This window comes from Euleptes europaea, chromosome 9, assembly GCF_029931775.1.
Source record: "Euleptes europaea isolate rEulEur1 chromosome 9, rEulEur1.hap1, whole genome shotgun sequence".
In the NCBI taxonomy this organism is placed as follows: Eukaryota; Metazoa; Chordata; class Lepidosauria; order Squamata; family Sphaerodactylidae; genus Euleptes; species Euleptes europaea.
In genome coordinates, this window is record NC_079320.1 from 78,651,198 (window position 1) to 78,670,374 (window position 19,177).

Sequence of the window (19,177 nt, forward strand, 5' to 3'; positions counted from 1 at the left end):
TGCTCCTTGGCCAGACAGATCAGAGGCAAAACTACAGAAGGCACCTGGGGCTGCACAGATACTCAGTATGGATCTCCTAGTCTGGGCTGGCATTCTTGCCAAAGAGGTTTGCTGCCGCTGGTGTCATGGGATGCAAAAACCTGGCACACATTTCTCACTGCCATTTTCTTCCTACCTCTTATGGTTTCCCCCCTCCATTATTGTCCTCAGGTTCTCAGCCCTTACAGCACAACCTTCCATTATAAAGCTGTGATACTCAATTCTATTGGCTTAGTTTTATCCGCCGAATGGTCGTTCTCTTCGTCTGCTAACGAAACAGGGTTGTCATGCCCTTCCGGGGCTTTGGTTGGCTTTTCTTTTGCTTCTTGGTCGGCGTTCTTTCCTTGACAACATTTGCAGCAGCAGCAGCAGTATCTCCCACAAGCAGATGTCATGGAAGTGATGACGTTATCACAAGGCTGCAAGGAGTGCATCCATCTGGGGAGGAAGTCCCAGTTTCGGAGCTTCTGAGGCAGCAAGTGCGGCCATTTGGCTTGCAAAACGTTGATAACGATCACCACAACCAAGAGAGCCAAGATGGGGACGCAGACGCCCACCAGGTACGGCCAGCCGGCTATCGACAGGCCAAAGACGACTAAAGGAATGAGGAGGAAACAGAGAAGGAGATAGAAAATGGCAAACCATCTGTACTTGGCTGTTATGTTCCCCAGGCCTTTGGACAAGCGTATTGGGAGGCGCATGAAAGGGATTGGGTACCAAAGGATAATCCCGGAAATATTGAAGAAGAAGTGGCACAGAGCAATCTGAAAGCAAAGAAGAAAGCAAAAGAGAGATCAAAGTCAGACTTTGTTTTCAAACCACATAAGACTTAAATACAATTACCTGAGATTTTAAATTTTTAGTACCCTTTGTTCTTCCTTCACTGGACTCTCATCCACAGACCCACCCCAGATCACATAAGAAAGGCTACACTGGATCAGACCAAGGCCCATCAAGTCCAGTCATCTGTTCACACAGTGGCCAAGCAGGTGCCTCTAGGAAGCCCACAAGCAAGCCAACTGCACAAGCATCCTGCCACAGCACATAAGATAATAGGCACGTATTATATCTAGTTCTGAAAGCGGGACAATGAAGAAAGCTGATAGGAAGAATGCAGATTCCTTTGAAATGTGGTGTTGGAGGAGAGTGTTATGGATACTGTAGACTGCCCCCCCCCAAAAAAACCCAAATCAGTGGGTTCTAGATCAAATCAAGCCTGAACTGACCCTAGAAGCTAAAATGACTAAACTGAGGCTGTCGTACTTCGGTAACATTATGAGAAGACAAGAGTTACTGGAAAAGACAATCATGCTAGGAAAAGTTGAAGGCAGCAGGAAAAGAGGAAGACCCAACAAGAGATGGGTTGACTCTATAAAGGAAGCCACGGCCCTCAATTTGCAAGACCTGAGCAAGGCTGTTAAGGATAGGACGTTTTGGAGGACACTGATTCATAGGGTTGCCATGAGTCAGAAGCAACTTGGCGGCACTTAACACACACACATGTCTAGTTCTATGACTGGATTGCCCTGGCTTGGCTGGCCCAGGCTAGTCTAATCTCATCAGATGTTGGAAACTAAGCAGAGTCAGCCCTGGTTGGTACTTGGATGGGAGACCACTAAGGAAGTCCAGGGTTGCTACGCAGAGGCCGGCAATGGCAAAACCACCTCTGAAAGTCTCTTGCCTTCAAAACCCTATGGGGTTGTCAAAAGTGGGCTGCGACTTGGTGGGCACTTTTCACTACCACCATGGCTGGATTGCCCTTAATTTTTTTAAGTTAAAAGCAGTCAGCAAAGGAGCAAAATGGGATGTTGGTCATGGAGCTGGTGGAGAAGGAGACCCTTTCAGCCATGTATCTTTCCCAAACAAATTCCTCAAAAGCTCCAACCACCATGTATATTCACCCCTGCTAGGTAAATAGCAGCTACTGACTTGAATCAGGAAAACAAAAGACAGGAAATGATTCATCCTCTTCAATCAAGGCAACAGCCCCAGCCAGAACCGTCCTCCCTATAAAATGGGAGATCCCAGCAGGGCCGGTTAAATCCACTCAAAGGGATGGGGAAGTGGAGGTTTGACAATTTTTATATCAGTCGATTTGAATGTAGAGATACAAGTCATAGATAACATTTATTCTAACATTTCAGATTTTACTAGTTAAAGGTTTTCATTTTGGAACCTTATTTGTATAAATGTGTATATTCCTCCCAAGTGTTCTATGTCCCAAGAAAAAGGGAGCCCTCGGGATTTATTGGCCGTTGTCATGGAATCTTTGTTGTTTCAGTATGCAGCAGGGCCGGTTCTCTGACCCAGCCCCCCAAGCAGCTGCTTAGGGCAGCACAGTGGGGGATGCCAAGCATTGCAGGGGCTGGTGTATGCGCCCCACGGCGGCAGTACAAAAGGTGGCTGGTATCCTCTCCTGAGCCTGCTGCTAGTTGGGTTCCAAATCACGCAGCAGTGTTACAACCGCTTCACTTGGACCTGAGTGGTGGGCCCAGGAGGGGACGGGTGTACCTCGCTTGGGACAACACAATACCTTGAACTGGCTCTGGATCCCAGCGTCTTACCTCATTTGACCTTTAGCGTGATAGCTATTCAGTCAGCACCAAGTGCAGCTCAGCAATCAAAATTATCTCACCATCATTTCTGTATCAGCAATTGTTGGGATATGTTTATATCTTATCTACTGGGCAGCTACTGCAAAACTCCGGTGATCTTATAACTAAGATATTTGTCTTGGTCAGCAAGGACAGCCAATCTGTACTATGTTGGACAATACAGTATGCCTCTTATAAAAACCCCAAGCAGAACTTTTCTTGGGGTGGTACAAAATAAATAGCACTGTATGTAACACATTAATCTATTTGCTTCTGTCTTTCTGTATGAAAGAAATGGGGAATCAGCCAAATTGGACTCTGCCCATCTCAAGGTATCAATGCTCAATAAAACATCTACTGTGATTATTATTGCTTTTCCCACAAGTGTCAATAACTCCCATGCCTTATTAGGGTGATGGTAAAGCTGTGATCCTAATCACATAGATTAGCTTAGAAGATTTTATTACTGCTTTTACTTTAGATATGGAAAAGCAAACGACAATTGAGATAGGCTGAGGGCACCGTTTGAAAGTGCAGCCAACTATGGCTTTTCCTTTGCAGAGTGGCGCCATCCTTTATAAATTGTGGAACCGTGAGGGCCATGTACGACCTCCACATATTGCTAAATACCAAGACAAAAATTGCTGTTAACGCGAAAAGCCAGCGTGCTATCCTAGTAGCTCAGTTTTCCAAGACTTTGGGCAAAATACTGCCCCAGTTGGTTTAATAATTATTCTATCTCCATAGGGTAACCCAGGAACTGTATTGTGATTGACTGATCTGGCAGCTTGTATTTAGGCCCAGAGTACTGTTAGAATCTGACCAATGCTGCTTTTTTAGCATCATCTATTGTACTGTTTTAATTTAGTTTTAATCCATATGTTTAATTTGTGTGTGTGTAAAGTGCAGTCAAGTCGCAGCCGACTTACGGTGACCCGTTTTTGGGATTTTCATGGCAAGAGACTAACAGAGGTGGTTTGCCAGTGCCTTCCTCCGCACAGCAACCCTGGACTTCCTTGGTGGTCTCCCATCCAAATACTAACCCTGCTTAGCTTCTGAGATCTGACGAGATCAGGCCAGCCTGGGCCGTTTATTTACTGTATTTTAAATTGTTGTTACCAGCCCTGCACAGGGGGAGGGTGGGCTATAAATATTAAATGATAAATAAATAAATTGTTCTAATTCTTGTGACTGTGAGACACGATGAGACCTCTCTAAGGTCAGAGTGCAGGACGGAAATGTTTTCAATCAGCTACTCAGATAAATAAAATGCACCGTATGTCCATATTGTCATTTACAGCCCAATGCTAATGGGGGTGGTGTAGGGTTGCCAGGCGGGAGGTTTTTGGGGAGGAGCCTAAGGAGGGTGGGGTTTGGGGAGGGGAGGGACTTCAATGCCATAGAGTCCAATGGCCAAAGCGGCCATTTTCTCCAGGTGAACTGATCTCTATCGGCTGGAGATCAGTTGTAATAGCAGGAGATCTCCAGCCACTATCTAGAGGTTGGCAACCCTAGGGGTGGTGGTTAAGGTGTGCTTGGGGATGGTGCCGCCACACCACCACCAGAGCGACTTGCAGCCGAGCACAGCAGGCCGAAAAAACCAATGTTGAAGGAAACCCCATGGAACTCTCCACGGTGTTCCAAGGGAGTACACCTGCCTTTTTGCAGGCGTACCTTGGCGCATGCAAAAAGGGCTGTTCCTGGGCCGAAACTCAGCTCCACCCCCGGGAATGCCCCCTTTGATGCTGGCACGAGCCTCTGCAACGGGAAAATGCTGCCGGCGAGGCTGCGCCGATGCCCAAGCATGGTACTGTCACACGGCTTCTCGCAGCCAGTGTCATGCCCCTGCGCTGGCGTCCGCACCACTTTAGCCAGTGCACGTGGCACTAACGCCAGTGCAAAGTTCCTATCCCCTTTCGGCTCCCCCCCATTAGGATTGGGCTGTAAGTATTTAAGGCATCATATCATAAAAAGCAGATAGTCTCTAGTATCAGAGGGGCATGACCATGATATTAGGTGCTGTGGAACACAGGCAGGATGGTGCTGCTGCAGTCGTCTTGTTTGTGGGCTTCCTAGAGGCAACTGGTTGGCCACTGTGTGAACAGACTGCTGGACTTGATGGGCCTTGGTCTGATCCAGCAAGGCTTTTCTTCTGTTCTTGTGTTCTTAGATACAAATACTAACCTGTAAAGAATATTTTAATCTGCTTCCTGGACTAGCTAAAGCAGCAAGAATTGCCGTTGTCGTGGTGCCGATGTTGGATCCCAGAGTAAGGGGGTATGCACGCTCGATGCTTATGACACCAATTCCTGGTAAGGAAAATAAAACCAAGGATGAATACCATCAGCATCACCCCCACCACCGACATAGCACTTGAGGGCAGCAGTTCCTAAACTGTGAGTCATGACCAAAAAGTAAGTCAGGTGGGGCTGCAAGGCAAGGAGGGAGAAGGAAGAATAGGAGCCTTTCCCATATCCCCCACCCACACTATTTTTTTGTATTCCTCCTCCTGACCACTTCCATATCTTCAACTTTCCTTGCTTCCTTTTCTCCTTCAAACCAACCTGCCCATCTTTTATCATAAAATGCCACTGAGGGTATTTGTTTTTTAAAGCTATGGCATTGCTTCTGTTATTTTGTGAGGTTTCAAATCCCCAGTGGGATTTTGTTTTGTATTGCTTAGATTTCAGATTTTTCTGCAAACCTGGGACTGTTCTCAGGTTTGTAGAAAGATCTGTCTTGTCTGTTCATGGCTCTAATCTCCTGATTTAAGTATCCACAGATGAGGCCATATTGAGAATTAGACATATTGACAAGAGGGAACATGCAGGGACTTGCAGTGATGCATCTCATTTCCCCTCCCCTCTTTCCCTTCCCTGAAAGCCCCATAGCATCTCCCCTTTTCCTGCCTTCTTCTCTCCTTCCCTTGCAGCAGCCATCTCCTACCCATCTTCAGTTTTCCCTCCTTCCCTACCCCTAGCACACTCTAAAGCTATGGCCCAGTTGTGCAGTGCTGGTTGCCAGGCTGGGCTTAGCTGCACAGTGAGGAGCCTGCAAAGACTTGCAAGGGGAACCTCATTTCCCCCTATATTCCCCTCCCCCACATTATTTCCTATTTCCCTCCTCCTGGCAGCCCACACATCTTCACCTTTCCCTGCTTCTTTCTCTCTTTCCCACCCACCAATCTACCTAAAAGAGGAATAATAAAAACATTAATGGACCGTGCAAGACGGATCTGTGAACCACAGTTTCTCAAGGAAGAAACTAATCATTTAAATCACGCACTGCTAGCAAACGGCTATTCCAAGAATGAAATCAGAAGGGCCATTAAACCAAACAAAAATCAGAAAACTCAGGAAAAACAGTCTCCCATAGGAAAGGTATTCTTGCCATTTATTAAAGGAGTCACTGATAGGATGGAGAAACTTTTGAAAAAACATAACGTACAAACAGTGTTTAAACCCACCAAGAAAATACAACAAATGCTACCATCAGCAAAAGACAAAAGAGACCCCCTCACCTCTGCAGGAGTATATCGTATACCTTGCAACTGTGGAGAAGTTTACATTGAGACCACAAAACGCAGCATACAAACAAGGATAAAAGAACATGAAAGATACTGCAGACTTGGCCAACCTGAGAAACCAGCAGTGGCTGAACATGGACTGACACAAACAGGACACAGGGTCTTATTCCAAGACACTGAAAGACTGGACAATTCTACCAACTATTTTGTCAGATTGCACAGAGAAGCCATTGAAATTCATAAAAATCAGCACAACTTTAACAGAAAAGAAGAGAGTTTAAGAATGAATAAGGCTTGGCTTCCTGCCCTGAAAAAACCTCCAGACTAACAAAGGCTACAGTCAACAATAGCCATGCAGATTAGCTTTGGATTTCACACATTACCAGATCATTTCAGGATACAATGCTTCCATATTAACATACCACACTTTCATTAGTACATTATCTTGATTCTTACAGGACAATGATTAGCACATTACGTCTGCAGGACAGTACTCAGCTCAAACCCAACCCCTCTCTGACTCTTCCTACACACTTGACACTGAGAGACACTGTCCTTCAGTGTTACTACTCTGAAGATGCCTGCCACAGCTGCTGGCGAAACGTCAGGAAAGAAAATTCCAAGACCACGGTTACACAGCCCGGATAACCTACAAGAACCAATCTACCTTTTATCTGCCCCTCATCTTCAGCTTTATTTATTATTCATTTAAACCTCAGCTTTCTCTGCAATGGGGACCCGAAGCAGCTAACTTCATTCTCCTCTCCTTCATTTTAACCTCGGAGCAATGCTGTGAGGATTTAAGTATTCTCAGATTTGGCCAGGTTGAGAATTAGATATATTGACTGTATATTATACTGTCTCACCTATATTACACCATCTCACCTATCTTATTTTTTTACATGCCTCAGCATTATTATTTATTTATCATGTATCTTTACATCCCTCTTTTCAGCCATATTGGCTCCACTTATAGATTCATAGCTTATTTGGTCATGGAACATATCGGTCCAAATTATCATGGGGTGTGTGTGCAAAACTATTACACAGTTAATTTAAATAGTGGCAGCAGAACAAAGTATGGTATTGTATAAAAACCAAAATTTACTCCACTCCCACTGAAAACCAATGGTCAGAAGCCAAGCCAAATGAAAAAGATTTCGTAAAATACTTCTATTAAAAAAAGCTTACCAACAAGTGGAGTAATCGCCGATGTAAACACTGAACTGCTCTGAACAATAAAGGTCATGCCAGCTCCCACTAGCATAGCCAAGTAGCCCGTGAGCCAAGAAAACGGAAATGGGAAATCTGGAAAACAGAAGCGAGGCAGGCATTGTCTGTAGAGTCAATCACGATGTTCAGTTCTAAACAATATATAGAGTTAGTATGTTTGCTCACATGGTGAACTACGGGAACAGCGATGGCAACCTATATTCTACAATCACAGGGGCAGGCGCTCCACTTGGAGTGAGGGAGGTGGCAGACTGGGTGAGACGAGCTCATCTGATGGCCCCACCTTTTCACTAATGTACTCACATACACCAAACCCTCCCAGATTACATGTATATACCCATCTAGCATTGCTTTTCTTTTCTTTACATGGATGATATAGAAGTACAGATGAAAAGCACAATGCATTGGGTATGTTTTTTGCCAACTCTCCCTATCCTTTTATGGCAATCTGGATTGGGGAAGTTCCGGGTAGACTGTGCAAATTATTCACAAATGTTTGCTGGGGTTTTTTTTTACTTTTTTGGGAGGGGAGGAATAAATATTTACCAGTGTTGAGCGTCTTCTTGATAACACGGGCCACTTGTCCTTTCAGTACAGAATTCAGCAACTTGACTATCAGTATCAAACAAGTGCACAGAACGAGCAAGGATAATGCAAGCAGGATGATGCCGACAGCTGAATCATAAAGGGATGTTCCTGCAAAAAGATGATCACCTAGGGAAGAGTGAAAATTAAATTAACTGAGTATTAAAAATAGTTAGGTTCACATGCTGCAGGTGAGGAAAGTGGTCACTTGCATTAGGTTTCATTTTCCCAGATCCTAGCCTTGGTCAGTTGTTACGATTTTGGTGCTCCAACCTCACTTAGTGGGAGAGCCTGCCACCCACAATCATCCCAATATGCATATGAGAGCTAGTGTGGTGTAGTGGTTAAGCGCTGTGGACTCTAATCTGGAGAACTGCATTTGATTCCCCACTCCTCCACATGAGCAGCGGAGGCTAATCTGGTGAACCAGGTTTGATTTCCCACTCCTACACATGAAGCCTACTGGATTACCTTGGTCTAGTTTCAGTTCTCTCAGAACTCTCTCAGCCCCACCTACCTCATAAGGTGCCTGTTGTGGGGAGGGGAAGGCAAGGCAAGGGGAAGGTAAGCCCCTTTGAGACTTCTTTCGGTAGAGAAAAGCAGGGTATAAAAACCGACTCTGCTTCTTCTTGTTACCATTTTGTGTGAATAAGGCAATGTGTGTATTTTTCAGCTTCAGTACATGCAAACTTGTACCAAAGCTGGAGAATACACATTACCCTGTTCACACACAATAGCAACCATGTATATCAAGAGGACTGTGCGTAAAGCAATTTCCTCACACATGTGCTTGGATCTGGGCTGGCGAGGCATGGCCTGGCCCGACCAAGTGACATTTGTGTCATATCTGGCCCTTGTAACAAATGAGTTCAACACCCTTGCCCTACGGGGTCGCCATGAGTCAGCTGTGACTCGAGAATAACGCATATTTATTGAAGTACCCAAGATTTGTTTACTGAATATTTTCTGTCGTAACATGTAATTCTGTTCTGAAAATGCAGTTCAGTACTGTAAGTTCTTTGAAGAGTGCCAAGTGGCATGCTTCCTTACATTTTTTAATATATTCTGTGTTGGAATAATTTTTGAGAGTCCAGGCTGAGTTTCCATCAGTCCAGCAAAGGTCTGGAGATGTGCAGTTTTCACGTGACGGGACGGTAATGTTCTGTGCGATCTAGACGCCAACATATAAGGCAAGACAATGAAATCAACAATCTCCTTTTCGATTCTCCTGCATTTTAAAGCACTACAGCAAAAAGTCTGTTGCTGTGATGGAAATTATGAACCCTGCAGTATGCTGGTCCCTCTTCCTCTTCTCCTTGCCTAATCATAACAGGCATCCTGGTAACAGGGATCATAAATACAATGCAAGTTTTGTGGATTGTTGTAAAAATTAGTGTACACAAAGAACTTCAAATATTCAACATCATTACGTAAGTGCTAAGAATTGCTGACCTGTATCCAACTACTGGCACATGGAACATGCGAATTTATGGTTTTGGCACCTAAATACTAGATCTAAAAGCTTCTGATTTGTGCAGGTGATACACATAGAACATGAAGGATGGAGAAGTAATGGAGAGAAAGACGAGAAAACTCTGTGTCCCTTCTGTGCAAGGATGGTTGAATATAAACCAGTATTATGGAAATCCAAACAACGAATCTCCACCCCAGGTAACAATTTATGAAATTTTTCTTTAAATTGAAATAATAGATTAATTAAGGACATCCATGATGCTTAGTATTAGACCAAATCTGTTTCTGAAGTGTCCCGATTTCAGCAGGTAAAGCACTTGTATGATACTTTAATGTGATATTTAATGTATAAAAATATATATCTGGATTTCCATGAGGCTGTAAAAATTATAGATCCTCCCCATTTGGAGTTGAGCAAGATTAATCATCAAAAGGAAACCAGAAGGCTATTTCATAATAACCATAGCAACAATAACAATATCCTCTGTGCTTAAATGGCATCTTAATACGGTACTCACCAGGCTCGTTTTCGTCTTGCACCAAGTTTTCACCAGGCTTTTGTTGCTCGCTGATTTGTCGCCTATAGCAATTGCACTGATCACTGATTTATCAAGCTGTAAGAAAAAGCAAACAAAACAGAAAAGAGATTTATTTGTTATATAACATAAAGGTCCTGCATTTCATCTCTTTGTCATATTCTAGCAACAGGACCCATGTGGGCTTGCAGATCAGAGGGGGTTCCGCTTAGCTACGCAGAGAGCTAGCGTGGTATAGTGGTTAAAAGCAGTGGATTCCAATCAGGAGAACTGGATTTGATTCCCCACTCCTCCACATGAGCGGCGGACTCTAATCTGGTGATAAGAACATAAGAAAGGCCCTGCTGGATCAGACCAAGGCCCATCAAGTCCAGCAGTCTGTTCACACAGTGGCCAACCAGGTGCCTCTAGGAAGCCACAAACTAGACGACTGCAGCAGCACCATCCTGCCCGATCCGGGTTGGTTTCCCCACTCCTCCACATGAAGCCAGCTGGGTGGCCTTGGGCTAGTCGCAGTTCTCTTAGAGCTCTCTCAGCCTCACAAGGTGTCTGTTGTGGGGCGAGGAAGGAAAGGAGATGGTAAGCCGGTTTGATTCTCCTTAAAAAGTAGAGAAATTCGGCATATAAAAACCAACTATTCTTCTTCCAAGCTTGTTGGAAGAGAGCGAAACTACCAACACTCCTGATGCTGGGACCAAAATTAATTTATTTCCTAAGGGTCAAACTAGATATGATGGCATGCACGGGTTGGACCCCACAGGAGATGTTTCCACTCAGAAAAAAGTTGTGGGGTGGAAACAGAAGCACCCCCCTTCTGCAGTGCTGAGTCAATTCAGGCTCCTGTAGGCTTTAGAAGTGACGCTGCCCACAGATGTTGTTTCCCAGGTCTACTCTTGAGTTTCCCAGACCTAACTTACTAAAAAACAAAACTTTGCAGCCTTACCCATTTGACTCGAGCTAGTGCTGTCAGAAACACATCCACTCACAGGAATAAAAATGCAAATGGTTGGTAAAATTGAAGATAACATTAACATTAATATTGTTCATTATCTTTAGTAAAACACATGCTAAATATGCATTTTCCAATAACAAATATTTAAAGTTTAGTGTAGTATTTATTTATTCATTGACAGCCAGTCACAACATACATAGATTAGCATGGGGCCCCTATGTTCATGGGGGCCCCGGGAAACTGCCCAGCGTGCCCATGCGTTAAGACGGCCCTGCTTCCAGTAAGAACTTCCAGTAAGTTCCCAAGGCTGCTTAAAAAAAAAAAAAGTTCTCCTGCCCCTGCTCCAAACTGCAACAGACAATAAGAACATAAGAACACAAGAAAGGCCCTGCTGGATCAGACCAAGGCCCATCAAGTCCAGAAGTCTGTTCACACAGTGGCCAAACCAGGTGCCTCAAGGAAGCCCACAAACAAGACGACTGCAGCAGCACTATCCTGCCTGTGTTCCAGCGAATAGGTATGCAGCATGACTAGTATCCATTTTAACTAATAGCCATGAACGCCCCTTTCCTCCATGAATATGTCCACTCCCCTCTTAAAGCCTTCCCAGTTGGCAGCCATCACCACATCCTGGGGCAGGGAGTTCCACAATTTAATTATGAGTTGTGTGAAAAAATACTTCCTTTTATCTGTTTTGAATCTGTCACCCTCCAGCTTCAACAGATGACCTCGTGTTCTAGTATTATGGGAGAGGGAGAAAAACGTCTCCCTGTCCACTCTCTCCAAACCATGCATAATTTTAAAAACCTCCATCATGTCTCCCCTTAGCCACCTTCTTTCCAAGCTAAACAGCCCTAAGTGTCTTAACCGCTCCCCATAGGACAGTTGCTCTAGTCCCCTAATCATTATAGTTGCTCTTTTCTGCACCTTCTCAAGCTCTGTAATATCCTTTTTTAGGTGTGGTGACCAGAACTGTACACAGTATTCCAAGTGTGGTCTCACCAAAGATTTGTACAATGGGACTTGGGGACAGAGAATCCCCCTGCCCCATCGGGGCTTGGCAGCCCAAGGTAGATTCTGATTACCCAAAGACAATTTGGCAACTTAACAGCTAGCTGGGAAAAGGTGCCTACCTGGATGACAAGTTTGGTGAAAGGATCAGTGATGACTTTCAGCAGCTCAGGGGCACTTTCTCCACTTTCGAGATGAAAAGACTCGACGATGACGTTGGTAAGATGGTACAGGTAACCTGAGGCAACTTCAATGGGCAGCAGCACAAACACTGAAAGCCAGTTAAAGAAATCATGAACTGTAGCCCCGGCAAAGGCCCTGTAGAAAAACCAAGATGAGCCAAAATGGTAAATCCGTGACAAGGTGGCAAAAAGGTTTGGGAAGTGGGTAGATTACACTTATTTTTAATAAAAATATCAAGTCCTAGCTGGGGCAGCCTTAGGTCATTTATGCATGGGAGTTTTACATGAGGTTCATTGCTGGCTGGACCCACACTTTCCTGTTGGGAATCTCTGCACCAGCAGTCTCCAACTTCAAATCAAGTCCCCACCCCTGTAAATGCTGCTTTGTAATTGGCTTAGTATGCTGTGAGAGAAAATTCCCCCCCAAACCCAACTGCCACATTTTACATTAAAATGCTTTTTTAAGAACAACAACACACACACAAAAACGAAGCAATCTGAAAGGATTGGGGGGGCGGGAAATCCAAGCCTCGGTTTTAAAAAGCCTTTCTTGTGCTCAGAAAGCTCTGAGGAAGCAGGAAGTATTTGAATCCCCGCCTCTTTATACGCTGTTTTGTAATTGGCTGTGAGCAAAACCAAGCTTGTGTGTCCCGTGCTTTGCCTTCTGCATGGGGATTTCACCCGGGCTTTGCTCAGGGAAGATGGAAGAGTTGGGTTAATAGGGGAATGGGAAGACCAGGACATTGCGAGGGCTGGGCACGAGGTCATCTCTAATGGACGGAAAATTAATGAATAACTCCAAGGAACAACTGATTCAGACTGGGGGCGAACGTGAGTGAAAGTGCCCATGCATTAGCAACCTTAGAGTTGCCAGCCACAGGCAACCTGTAGGAGTTGGGGGAGGGGAGTCAAGGACATGAGGGAGCTGCTGTTAGTCTTTAAGGTGCTACTGGACTCTTGCTTTTTTCCCTACTGCTGAAGACAGACTAGCACAGCTACCCATCATGATCTGTAATGTATAGTTAGGCCCTGAGTAATACGGTTGCCAACTCCAGTCAGAGAAAGTCCTGGAGATTTGGGCGGTGGTGCCTGTGGAAGGGGGAATTGGGGGAGATATCAGAGAACCTGCTAATGTACGCCTTCTCTCAGTGACAAAGGAGCTCAACATTGGAAAGGACCTGCCAGGGCTCAGGGCTTAAATGTGTTCCAGAAAATGGGACAGAAACAAAATAATAACAATAAAGCAACCTCTGACAGAGCAATGGCTTGTGAGATGAAACACTGAGGACAAAAAGGACACCCTATCAGTGCAATCCTCTTTAGGTTGTAAGATCAGCACTGGTTGGTCAACATTTTGTGTTGCCTCCTTCTCTCCATTCCAACTTCTCCCCCTCCTGCTGCTGATGTTAATGCTTCATGAAATTGAAGCAGAAAGCACCAGTGAGGATATCCAGAGGATATCCAGAGGATTAACAAACTATTCTCATTATTTCCAGACACAGTTAATGTTTCTGTTAAGACTTGTTCTAAGGTCAGATCTGTGGCCAATCCTACCCTTTACTGCACCATGATGTTAAAGATTACTCGTAAAAAGTCAAGCTGGCTATCTAAATATAAGAAACCTGAGCATCAAGGAGACAAATATTCTCTCTTCTTAATGCAGCCTGATGACCAGGGCCAAGGCCAGGGATCATTAGAACTTGCTGTAAAAGAGTTTGGATGTTCACTTCCTGACTTTTGTGCATCCCTAAAGAAGAACACGAGATTATATTTTCCAGCGAAGAGGTCAGTACTGATGCATTATAAACAAAAGACAGTATGGTTTGGGATTAGACCTGTGCCTGGGGGAGTACAAGTTAGAAGGTCCCAATGAGCCATTAATCATTATGCTAGCTAAATCCTCTCAACTAAAATGATCTACCGTACAAAGATAATTTATGAGAAGGACAGTCAAAGACAGGAAATGTCTTTATGGTGTAAATCTTCCAGGCCCAGGTCACACCACAACATGTCACATAGAAGCAGGGAACATCAACAATGTGTTGCTCCACAAATGAGGACAACACAATTAATCCAGGTCAACCACAAATAATTCAGGTCAACCACAAATAATCCACAAATAATCCACAAATAAATCTTCCAGTCCCAGGTCACACCACAACATGTCACATAGAAGCAGGGAACATCAACAATGTGTTGCTCCACAAATGAGGACAACACAATTAATCCAGGTCAACCACAAATAATTCAGGTCAACCACAAATAATCCAGGTCAACCAGAGTTTCTCATTCGCATGCTCCTCCACTGAAGCTACTGTACAAGTTGTGTCAGATGAAGTTGGGGAGAGAAGAATGCCTGACAGGTAAAAACACCCTCAAATCTTCCACCTTTCATTATAACTTTGAACTAGCTTTTCTGATAGCATCTACCCAAGCTTGCATGTCTTACTGCTAAAACAATAGGTGCCAATTTTATTTTTTACCTTGATACTATTCAGTGAAGAACTCCAAAGTTCAGAGTTCAAGAATTCAGAGTAGGAGCTTCTGCAGCTCAGAACTTTCATGAGAAATAAACGTTGAGTCCAAACTTTTCCTGGTTTACCTCAGAATGACCTGAACCCTGGCACAAGAGCCACGTTATAAATGCCCAAATCTCTGGGAAATGCAAAACCAGGGGTCTTGATGCCCCCAGTGCTGGCCCAGGAGAGAAAGTGGCATGGTATAGCCCAGGGGTCTCAAAACTGCGGCTCCAGAGCCGCATGCGGCTCTTTGGCCCGTTGAGTGCGGCTCTCCGAACTTGGTTCGGAGCCCCTGCTCTTGCGCCCGCTCAACTGTTGGGCGGTGCGGGCTTCCTTTGGTAAACCTGGCCTCTGGCTGAGTCCTATTGGGAGGCCATGTCTACCCACTGGCTTTCTTGGCGGTAGACCTGGACTCCGAGGAGGGGGAAAAGTCCCCCTTCAGAGGCCAGGTCTACCAATTGGCTTCTATGGGCCTCCGGAGGCCAGGTCTACTGCCAAGAAAGCCAATGGGTAGACCTGGCCTCCCAATGGGACTCAGCCGGAGGCCAGGTCTACCAATAGGCTTTTATGACGGTAGAGCAGGCCTCCAGACGAGGACTCCGGACGGGGAGGGGAAAATGGCAGGGACTTACAATTTAATTTTTATCAATAAATAAGATCACTATTAAGTATGATATCAAGTTTTATTCAGTGTACCTATAGTTTAATTAAGACTTAAAACTTTAATTAAAGTTTATTAAGTTAATAAACAGTGTACCTACCTATATAGTTTAAGTTTAAGAAATTTGGCTCTCAAAAAGAAATCTCAATCGTTGTACTGTTGATATTTGGCTCTTTTGACTAATGAGTTTGCCGACCCCTGGTATAGCCCAATCTCATCAAGTTGTTCAAGACCTCAGTCTAAGGACAGGGGAAAAGAAAGAAGCTAAGCAGGGATGGTCCTGGTTAATACTTGGACGGGAGACCACCATGGAAGTCCAGGGTCACTATGAGGAGGCGGGCAATGGCAAACCACCTCATGCCTTGAGAACCCTAAGGGGTCACCATAAGTTGGCTGCAACTTGATGCCACATTCCACCACTACCTCCAGGATCAGGGTACTTGCTACACAAATAGGCTGAAAAGCTAGAGTTGGCTAGCTTCAGAAACTGTCCAGTTCTATGACCCAGGAAAACTAGGTCAGGAACAATATAATCTATTATTACGGACTAAAGACTATAATTCTGAATCCATGTAACCATCCTATGAATTCAGCTACTGTATGCCTGCACTTGTTCCATCTATATGGATAAAGAACAAAGCCAAGAGATCACTGAAAACCAAAGCACAGGTTGGCCAAGCCAAGCAATTATTTAGAGTGATTAAGCTGGACATGCTTCTGTAGTGTACCAGTGATTTCAGTGGGAAGGACTGAGTTGCTTCATTTTCAGAATAAGAGGCGTTGAAGAACAAACAGAAGCCCCAGCATTGTAAAGAAGTCTCTGAGACACAATTAATTAATATTCATTTGTAATATTGAAAAAAAACCTATAACAGAATCGTATGTTTATGTAAAGTGCTGTCAAGTTGCTAACTTCTAGCGACCCCTAGTGAGGTTTTCAAGGCTTGTGATTGAGCAGAGGTGGTTTGCCAATGCCTTCCTCTGTAGAGTCTTCCTTGGAGGTCTCCCTCCCGACCCAGCTTAGCTTCCAAGATCTGACAAGATCAGGCTATAGTATACCATTCCGCATTTGGGGTTAGGAAGCAATTTTCCTCCAGGCCAGATTGGCCAAGGATCCTAGAGGGTTTTTGTTGGCATCTTTTGGGCATGGAGTAGGGGTTGCTGTGTGTGTGTGTGGGGGGGAGGTGGTTATGAGTTTCCTGCATTGTGCAAGGGGTTAGACTAGATGACCCTGGAGGTCCCTTCCAACTCTATGATTCTATGATCAACCCAGAAAATCATATGGATCACCATATATTTGGGGACTGATCCTTGTATAAACCAATGCCATTATGATACCTGCATTATTTATTTCTGTGGACATCTGGAGTTTTAGAAATCTGTGATTATATGGATTGTTTGCCCTTTGTGCATCGATGTATTATGCTCTTATATAAAAATATTCTTATGAACAATTTATACAGACTTCTTGTGATATCGATGCTCCTTTTCTTCCTTTTGGTGTCCTATTATTCCTGCTAGTTTGGGGTTTTATGTATTTTTTGCCCATTTCAAGGTTCAGATTAAAGCATCCGTACCTTCTAAATTCATTCCTATCTCCAGCTTGCATGAGTGCGACGATAGTGTTTGTCACCGACGTTCCAATATTTGCTCCCATAATGATTGGAATCGCAAGTTGAACGCTCAATACTGCAAAAAAAGAAACAGTGAAAGGAATCAGGAAGATGGAGAATGCTGGAACACAACACTCCGGATCATTGTAGCTTCCTCACACGGTCCCTGGGGTTGGGATTTAACTTGGGAGCAAAAATGGACCAAGAACGAGCAAGGCTGAGTGGCCCCGCAGCTCTAGGAACTCAGTCCTGGCCATAGGGTTGCCAGCTCCGGGTTTGGAAATACCTGGAGATTTTGGGGTGGAGCCTGAGGAAGCTGGGGTTTGGAGAAGGGACTTTAATACCATAGAGTCCATGGCCATTTTATCCGAGGAACTGATCTGTTACCTGGAAATCAGTTGTAATAGTGGGAGATCTCCAGCCACCACCTGTAGGGTTGCCAGCTCTGGGTTGGGAAATAACTGGAGATTTTGGGGGTGGAGCCTGAGGAGGCTGGGGTTTGGAGAAGGGACTTCAATACCATAGAGTCCAATTGCCAAAGCAGCCATTTTCTCCAGGGGAATTGATCTCTGTTACCTGGAGATCAGTTGTAATAGCGGGAGTTCTCCAGCCACCACCTGGAGGTTGGCAACCCAACAAGCCAGCAGTGGTGGTCAGCTCACCTCCTGCAGCACCACCTATAAGCTAAGATCAGCGGCCCCTACTGCATTAGCAAAGCTACTGGAGCTTGGCTCTAGTTGCTCCTCCCCACCACCAACCCAGCAGGGCAGCTGCCCACCAGGAACTCTCCCTGTCAGTCAAATGGGCCGGCCACCCCTGGATTTAGCATGCAAGGTAACTTCTGTCCTTCCTTTAATGGTACCACTCCTAGTCAACAGGCTGTGAGCTAGCCACACTGAACAAATGCGCACCCTCCTTCTGGGGACAGAGTACCCCATCTTTTCCAGTGCTTCCCAGATTATCTTGAATACTTAACCATTCCAACTCTTCCAAGACTTTGTTTCTTGGCCAGACATAATGCCTTACCCCTCCATGAACTAACTGGCAGATTTTTGAAACCCCCAGTCAAACAGATAGTCTGCCCGTGTGGAAAGGCTAAGACAGAAACACTTACCAGTTTTTTTATTCAGTTGTGATTTATGTTCTTTGATTACTCCATTGATTTCACACTTTCCTGTATGTTCTCATGACTACCATTTAATCTACCTGCTGTCTGCCATCTAAGGCTGTTACTCTATCCATTGTTTACTACTTAACAGCCGTTCTGAAGATATGCCGAAAGTTATAATCAAGTTACCCCTAAATGCTCATTTGCATTCAGGCACTTTTTTTGTGTGTGTGCTTGAACCACACTGAACTGCTAAGCAGATTTTTAAAAATTATTTTATTTTATACAATTTATTCGATCATAATATGTTCTTCAAATTCTGTCTCTTAAATTCAAATAAACCCAAGATAAATTTCACTACAAGAACTGTGATCACAACCACCCAGCAGAAATGGTAGCTTATTAGCTACAGGCATGTCTATATCAGGAATTAATGGATTTATCAGCTGTGTTCTTAATAGCTTATATTTTCCACAATAAAATAAGACATGCTCCATGGTTTCAATAGAACCAGTTTCACATCCACATAGACGCTCGTAGGGCTTTTTAGAATAGTGCCCACTCAAAACGGCCGTGGGTAGTACATTGAATCTAGCTAAAAAGAAGGCTCTTCTGTAATCTGGGATGGTTAAGAAATCAATATACGGACAACAAGCATTACACCAGGAATACATGTTTTAAAATTCTACCAAGTATCATTTTTCCTGGCACTGTGATGGAGGGAGCCAAATTGGAGACGAATTCCTCGTTCTGTGCCAATGTTGTTAATATTCCTCATTGACCCTGGAGCCTAATGAGTTTCCAATATTTTGCACCCCTAATTTATCACAGACTGCTTCTGACACAGAGTCAAGGTACCTCCCCGGGATCCCAGGTTTTTGTGTGTGAACCCTAAATCCCTTGTGGGACTAACTTACAGGAAGAAGCCACCATGCTGACGATGATGGACGTGGAGGTGCTAGAACTCTGGACCATCACTGTCACCAGAACACCAATCACAAGGCCGGCGACAGGGTTGGACAACACGGAACCGTCTTTGAAAATGTCTCCCGCAGCTTTACCTATGAAAAAAGAATGCCTCTATAAATACTAGACAATAATATCAGGAAGAGCCAGTTCCGAATCTCTCATGACACTCTTGTTAC

The 19,177-nt window shown here is 44.4% G+C and overlaps 1 protein-coding gene across 1 annotated transcript in view; it reads right to left on the reverse strand.

Annotated features, from left to right (window-relative positions):
* Nucleotides 1-239: 239 nt before the first annotated feature.
* SLC34A2 (solute carrier family 34 member 2) overlaps nucleotides 240-19,177 on the reverse strand; it is a 28,115-nt gene continuing 9,177 nt past the window's right edge. The window contains exons 4-12 of the mRNA XM_056855648.1: nucleotides 18,950-19,093; nucleotides 16,889-17,000; nucleotides 12,072-12,267; nucleotides 9,969-10,064; nucleotides 9,028-9,148; nucleotides 7,939-8,106; nucleotides 7,351-7,467; nucleotides 4,818-4,942; nucleotides 240-803 (exon numbers count right to left, since the gene is read on the reverse strand). Coding sequence (XP_056711626.1) covers nucleotides 240-803; nucleotides 4,818-4,942; nucleotides 7,351-7,467; nucleotides 7,939-8,106; nucleotides 9,028-9,148; nucleotides 9,969-10,064; nucleotides 12,072-12,267; nucleotides 16,889-17,000; nucleotides 18,950-19,093 — 1,643 coding nt within the window. The remainder of the gene's footprint in view (nucleotides 804-4,817; nucleotides 4,943-7,350; nucleotides 7,468-7,938; nucleotides 8,107-9,027; nucleotides 9,149-9,968; nucleotides 10,065-12,071; nucleotides 12,268-16,888; nucleotides 17,001-18,949; nucleotides 19,094-19,177) is intronic.